Consider the following 7116-nt stretch of genomic DNA (forward strand, 5'->3'; position numbering starts at 1 on the left):
CGCAGCCGGCTGCCCCCTCCTGCACAGCCCGCACGCACCGCTGGCTGCCAGGGGTTGCAGATTGTTGGGAGAGGATCCAAAGCAGTGAGCGAGGTATCTCTAATCTCGACCTGTCATCTGCTGTCGTGGACCCGAAGGTGCTGTCTCGTGCTTCACCCCATTGTAATGTACCTCTTAAAACCTTTCTTACATCTAACTGAGCTGTTTTCCTCGTTTCCTGTGCTATAGGGGACTATATTTCAGTGTTAATGTGTGCTCTGTTCTTTCCCCCGTGCCTGGAATTGCGATCTGAAGGGGTTTGTTCAGATAAGGGGTTTTGGAATGGGAAGTTTGCAGGCAAAGTGGCTCTTCTCCCAAAATCATTCACAAAAACACTTAATGCAAGTGTTGCTGCTGCAGAGGTGGGAGCTGTAGCAGACAACAGGCATGAATGGAGAAATTAGAAAATAGTATTTTTTCATGGAAACGGACGCATATGGAGCCCGTATTCAGCAAGAGAATAAAGAAAGCAAGGGGAATTAAACGTATATCCCATTAAATGTGATTGCTTCAGTGAGCTAGCACAAACAGAGGTTGTTTTTTGGGTAGCAAAATATTATCAGGAGTGCACTGACAACTGGTCGGACTTTAGTGTAGGGTTTGTATTCAGTGAAGGTTGTACTGGCTCTTCCTTCAGGCTGCTGGACGTGACTCAATTAATTTGAAGACACGGGATACTGGTTTGTTGGTTTGTACATAATGTTTCCTCTTGTGCCTAAGTGCTAAAAACTCCTTTCATGTAATTGCTCCTTCATTTTCTTAAATACCTTTTGCTATTCATTAAATTTTAATAAAGACTTGAGTTTTCTTTGCATGTATTTTTAATCAAATTGATTTATGTCAATCTGGCTAGAAAGAGAAGGTACTCATACACCACATGAGTGTAGATCCCTTGGGATGTGCAGTTGCATGAAGTATGAAGCACCTAAGGACCTCCAGGTGGTTTAATGGTGCTGAAACAGGGCTTTAGGAGATTTTCCTGCACCTGATAAGGAATCAAAAGAATACCGCTTATGCTGAGAAGTCAGTGCACACGAGTGCTTAGTGAAGGTGGCATGAGTTCAGTCAGTCCTGTGGGTTTCCGGGGTGGGTGGGTCTTTCCTACGTGTGATATTCAGGGAGAATTGTCAGTCTGTAGTTACCCTGGAGAGACTGCTCACAGCCCTCTGGTAATCTCAGCCTGATCCAGTCAGGATTGGGGGATTTTCCACAGAAAAGGCAAAGGAGCATTCCTGTGGGGCCTGTCTTTCAGAGCGCAGGGGTAGCTGACTTATTCCTGACTCCGTATCCATGGCTGGAATTGCCATGTCTGTGCGTCTTTCAGAATAACACCTCAGTAGCCTGACTGATTTTAACCAATCTGGCAGAAAATGAGAGTATTTTTCTGTGAGTTTATTGAAGATTGGTGGTTAGAATCACCAGACTTCAAAGCCATCATTCCTTCAGGCACAGGAGAGGTCAGGCTCTGACCCCCAGCAGTCTGGGGGCAGATAATCACCTATTTCTACCTGACTAACCAGGTAGATTGCAGTGATTGAGGCAGGAAAGGAGGGGAGTATTTGAGGTTTTTTTCTTTTAAAAGACTCGTGCTTTGTATTCTATCGATGATCTGTGCCATTTATTGAATATACAGTGATTATTTGTTCCCCCAAGGGAAAACAGGGTTCACACTTGGCAGTCAGTGATTTCAATGAGCTCGTAATTTAAATGGGTGTCCCAGGCTGAATTGGGAATGTTTGTTCTGTTATATAACTTGACAATTTTGCATAGTGCTTCATCTTCAGCCTTGTATTAAACTTCATTCAAAATCAACTTGTGTTTTAATAGAAAATGCAAATAAGCCACGTTGTTTCCAGATATGAAGGAAAAATAAAAGCTTCATGTCACCTCCACAAAAGGCACGGGCAGAAAGAGAAGTAGCAAGTTGTCTGTATAGGCTGTGCTGATTTCTGTCTATTTTAAATTTGTGTCAGGGGCACACATAATGGATCTGGGATATGTCCTAATCTCAATCTCTATGGAAAATCTCACTGGTTAAGAAAAGCAAGGTCACCAAAGACTACAAACAAATGTACTGTGGGAGGGTTGGCATCGCATTTGTCATACACTCAGTATTTAGTTGGGAAAATGAAATTTTCGGGTAAGCATTCCTGGTTTGGGGTTTTCTTTGTTGTTGTTGTTCTTTATTACTTCCCATCTCCTGCCTTTCACACGTGTTTGCCCTTCCACTTTCCAGACTCCTGGCTGTTCAGGTTCCGAGCTGAGCAGTCAGTCCTGAGGGAGCAGCTCTGTGCAGAACAGCCATTTTGAGCTACGTGCTCACCATCTATTGTTTTCCTCCAGAGAGATCCCTGAACACATTGCACAGGTCCAGTGCTACATTTGCAACTGTTGTGTTGAATTTGCAACTACCCGTTGAAAGAAAATGTAATCTAATGCCGGGAAGCAAAAAAATTACCGTTGTATGCTCATGGTAACAAATGAGCTATTTCGGTTTTGTTTTCAGAACAGTTGCAGCGTTTACTCAGCTGTTTCTTAACGAAATGAATGAGGTTACCCAGTGCTCTACTGACACTCTAATAATAATTCCTATCGTCCACTTTTGTCGTCTTTTCCTCCTACTTTATTCATGATCCAGTATGTTGTGCCTTAAAGCAAGAAGGTCCTAATTTTTTTAAGGCTGCAAGGCAGAACTGTGGATTGTAACACAATGAAAACGCTAGTTAGGAAAAGCTGTGCAGGTGAAAATCACTGCCTTCCTGGACTCACTCAGTTGCGGTTTGCATTTGCACGTTAAAAGATTCGGAAATGAACAATTTAACTGGAGGAAAAGTGAAGGTAGCAGGTGAGCCCGGGGCAGATTTCTGGCAGGTGTTGGTAAATGTTTGATGGGTTGTTTGAAGTGCCCGCTAGCACAGTTGATACTCAGCTCTATTTACTCTCCCTGGCGTTCAGCTGCTCGTTCTCAAGTTCCTTGCCCAGTAAGCTGCCCGTGGACACCCTGGAATGTTCTCCACCATGCAGGGGGTGCTGGGCGTGCTCTGGCGCTGGGACGGCAGCAGAAAAACGTGAACAGCAGTGCTGGGCAAGGCCTGCTGAGAGACAGGGGGGACTCGAGAGGGTCCTCAGCCCCTGGTACTTGTGCGGGTGCTGCTGCTCCTTCCTCCAGAGCTGGGACTGGTCCCCGCCCGTGTCCCCACTCCCGTCCATCCCTACGAGGAGAGCAGGGACTCGGCTGCAGCTCAGTTGGGGTGTAGCAGGGGGTTAATGAACACTCAGCCTGTGAGGAAAAAGGCAGACTGTCCCATTCTCATGTAAATTAATTTGCCAGAAACACCGGCAGCGCTTGGCTGTCACAGATCACAGGCACAGAAAACAGCACGGCTGAACCTGGCCACGGTATTTTCAGTGTTTCTGTGAGGAACTATTGCCCGCACTTTACCATTGCCTTTGGACCCGTGTTCTCCCTGACAACCCGCTGTCCTGGCATCCAGCCCATTGTCCAGCAGTCTTGCACCGCCAGGACCCCCAGGAACGCTGCGGTCCTCCCTGGGGACAAGGACTGTCTGTACCCATCCCGCGGTGCCACCGCAGGGGCCAAGCTGCTGCTGCTGGCAGAGCCCGGCTCCGGGGGAGGGATCTCCGGGCCGGGAGGATGGGTCCTCCCGGGCTCCCTCTCCTCTGCAGCCCGTGGGGCAGCACAGCAGGCACGGCAGGGTGGATTGGCTTGTTGTCGAGCTGTAGGAACCTTATGCTCGCAAACCACCACTTGTTCTTTGGATCAGTTCCCTCAGTAATGCTGGGAGATGGCTGGGGAGTGGGTTTGACAAGATGCCACTGATTGCTTTCTCTCCATCTAAAGGGTTTGAGCCTTCCTTGGGTTTTACTTTCTGTGCCGAGATGGTTGTAACCTTCCCTGCTGGTACCTGAGAGCACCTGCTCTTTCTATCTAGACAGCCCATCGAAGATGTAGATGATGAAGAGGTGTTTTCCCCCTCTGCCTTGGGATCGAATGTCTCTGTCACAGGTAAGGTCTGCACAGGTTTTATTTGCTGGGGTGAAGAGAAGGCAGGGAAGGTTTCATTGCTCCTGCTGCCTCTTCACTTGGAAGGCTCTGCACCGATGGTGTGAAAACAGTCATTCAGTGACTACCCCTGCCCGAATTAAACATCTGCCCCACCCCGCACGAATCACAGGCACTGTTTTGGCCGAGGAGACAGAAGGGTTTAACACTGTCACAGCGGGGTTCAAAGATGTGTTGCCATCCATATGCAAACTGCTGACTTGCCCGGGGGTGCTCCCTATTTCCCTGTGTTACTGACACCTCCTCCAGCCAAATTTCTCCTGTAATCTTGTAACACTGGCAAGCAATTAACAATAATGCATAATTACAGGGTAAAAAGCTTAGCAAGAGAACTTTCTCATTAGAATACACTAGGATTCATGATGCATACCATACATAATGACAAAACATGTTATTTTCAAAAATTAGTGACTAAGGTGAAGTGCCATGGTTGACTTTTAAGGAGATCCAAATGGCCCAGCCATCAAAGGTATTTAGCAGTAACTCAGTGGAAAATTAAAGCAAAACCAAGAAGAGGCTACTAGTACTTGGATTTGGTTGACAAAAACAGCTTGTAAACACTAAAAGCACTTACATCCTAATGAATCTCTCACTATTCATTAAATAACAGTGTATCTCCATTTTTTTTTCCTTAAGAGCAGGGCATTTCTCTAAGGAAATGGATACGTCTTCCCAAAAATACCCAGTCAAAAAGCGAGTGAAAATTCATCCCAACACAGTAACAGTGAAATACACCTCTCATTATCCACAGCCAGGAGAAGAGGGATGTGAGGATGTTAATGAAGATACTGGAGTATTTATGGAGGATAATCCTAAGAGAAGACTACTGAATGATGGGAAAAAGAGAGAAAAGACTTTTTTCGGTACAATAGACACCAAGCCAGCACAACTGCCAAAACCTGATGAGGTTGGAGAATCTCAGCACTTTCCTGAAGGAAATGTACTGCAGTCCAGGAGAACATGGGCAGTCCTTTTTGGGTCTGCCGTGGCTCACGGATGCGTGGCTCTGATCACGAGATTAATTTCTGACCGTTCCAAAGTGCCATCTCTGGAGCTGATTTTCATCCGCTCGGTCCTGCAGGTGCTGTCCCTCTCTGCTGTGTGCTACCACCACGAGCCTCCCTTCGGCCCCAAAGGCTACAGGCTCCGGCTGTTCCTCTATGGGGTCTGCAATGTCATCTCCATCACCTGTGCCTACACATCCTTCTCCATAGTGCCCCCCAGCAATGGGACCATCATGTGGAGGGCCACCACCACAGTGTTCAGTGCCATTCTGGCTTTTTTACTCATAGATGAAGGAATGGCTTATATAGACATGGTCACTGTTGTTGGCAGTGTGTTCGGCGTTTGTCTGGTCATGATCCCCAACATTGTTAAGGAGGAGAACTCTTTGCTGAGCACCTGGAAGGAAGCTTTTGGCTATACCATGACTGTCATGGCTGGTCTGACCACTGCCCTCTCCATGATAGTCTACAGGTCCATCAAAGACAGCATCAGCATGTGGACAGCGCTGTTCACCTTCAGCTGGACGGGAACAGTGTGGGGAGCGTCCACCATGTTCCTGCTCCAAGAGCCAATCGTCCCGCTGGACGGGGAAACCTGGAGCTATCTCCTTGCCATCTGCCTGTGCTCCACTGCAGCCTTCCTGGGGGTCTACCACGCCCTGGGCAAGTTCCACCCCGCTCTGGTGAGCACTGTGCAGCACCTGGAGATCGTCATCGCCATGGTCCTGCAGCTCCTTGTGCTGCGCATCTTCCCAGGCACTTGTGATCTGGTTGGGGCAGTGCTTATTTTGGTGAGTGTTTTTTTCCTTGCGTGTTATAAGCTCTCCTGGAAGGATTTAAGAAGGCAAGATTATCAGGAGATTGTGGATTCGTCCATTAAATGAATGTCAGTTTTGAATGTCTGATTCTGGCTGTGACCATGTGAAAGTAACTCCTTTCAACTCCTGTGTCCGAGCGTAGTGGCCAGGCCCTCTCTCTGCCATTTCACTTCTCAGCTGATATAGCAATGTTGGTATTTCCAGGCTCCCGTGCCAGGTGGATTTGTTCTGCTGCACACAACCACTGACATTTTGTCATACCCAAAAGAGTAGCACACAGGGTGCACGGCCAGCACAGGCTGGCCCACTGAAATGCGGGCCAAGCTCTTCCTGACCTTCTCTGGATAAAGCAATACAGAGGGACTCAAAAGTGACTCTCGTTCATGTGCTCTGTGGTAGTAGGAAGATGAGCAGCAAAACACTAAAACAGTCACCCGAATTGTCATTTCCTCTGTAATGCTTCTTAAGCTTTGGCTGTCATATTCTAAATGGAGCAATGCTAAATTTCTGTGGCTAGAACTTGCATTTCCTGCACGTATAAAGAAGAAGTCAGTAAAGCTTTTTGTGCTTTGTGGTTAAATTTCTGTCTGAAACAATGTAGGAATCCCAGATGTCCTGTGGGGGAAAGAGAGCACCAAAAGCTGAATCTCCAGTTGTGCCACAACTGTGAAAGGTCCCCAGGAACTGTAAGGTCCATGACAGATTAAAGATCTAGCCCTGAAGCAGACCAAAATCTCTTCTATGGAACCACTTTTTCTAGAGGAGTTTTTTACTATTATCCAGGGGAGGGGAAAAAAGGGAGAAATAAAAGAATGCATTTGAGATGGAGGTGTGAGCAGCATGGTAAAACCGACCAGCCTGGCAGAATCAGTGACTGACAGGGTGCTTGGGTACCGAAACTCCAGTGAGACATGGGATTTGCAAAGAGTCCCAGGGCTTTATGGGTCCAAATAGTATTCCTGGCCACGCTAATGTGTAGCCGTAAAGAGAAAGGCCAGCATCTGTGTCCAATGGGCTCTGTGCCAACCAGGCCCTGCAGGCACCTCCCACTGCAGCTGCCTGTGCCTGTGTTCTGGGACATGAGCGTTTTCTGAGAGAAAAGGCACCACTCAGATGGCTCCAACCAGTCCAGCTTCCCCCACAGAAAATACATTTTACTTGTGAAAAGCAG

General features: G+C 47.4%; 1 protein-coding gene across 8 annotated transcripts; it reads left to right on the top strand.

Annotated features, from left to right (window-relative positions):
* Position 1: 1 nt before the first annotated feature.
* Positions 2–6525, top strand: SLC35G2 (solute carrier family 35 member G2). Of its 8 annotated transcripts, none has more exons than XM_008630033.2 (3): positions 2–162; positions 3993–4066; positions 4760–6525. In XM_008630033.2, exon 3 carries the CDS (start codon positions 4782–4784, stop codon positions 6009–6011), a length of 1230 nt encoding a protein of 409 aa, XP_008628255.1. In that variant the 5' UTR covers positions 2–162; positions 3993–4066; positions 4760–4781; the 3' UTR covers positions 6012–6525. The 8 variants fall into 8 exon arrangements, with proteins under 8 accessions (XP_008628255.1, XP_017584915.1, XP_017584919.1 ...); XM_017729426.1 differs by having other exon boundaries at positions 7–93; positions 3902–4066; XM_017729430.1 differs by having other exon boundaries at positions 8–137; positions 4765–6525.
* The last annotated feature ends 591 nt before the right edge of the window (positions 6526–7116 follow it).

The sequence above is a fragment of the Corvus brachyrhynchos genome, unplaced genomic scaffold (assembly GCF_000691975.1).
Source record: "Corvus brachyrhynchos isolate BGI_N302 unplaced genomic scaffold, ASM69197v1 scaffold63, whole genome shotgun sequence".
Taxonomy (NCBI): domain Eukaryota; kingdom Metazoa; phylum Chordata; class Aves; order Passeriformes; family Corvidae; genus Corvus; species Corvus brachyrhynchos.

What these genes read in the sequence shown, in the direction of transcription:
- SLC35G2 (XM_008630033.2), top strand. Translation starts at nt 4,782, where the DNA reads ATGGATACGTCTTCCCAAAAATACCCAGTCAAAAAGCGAGTGAAAATT.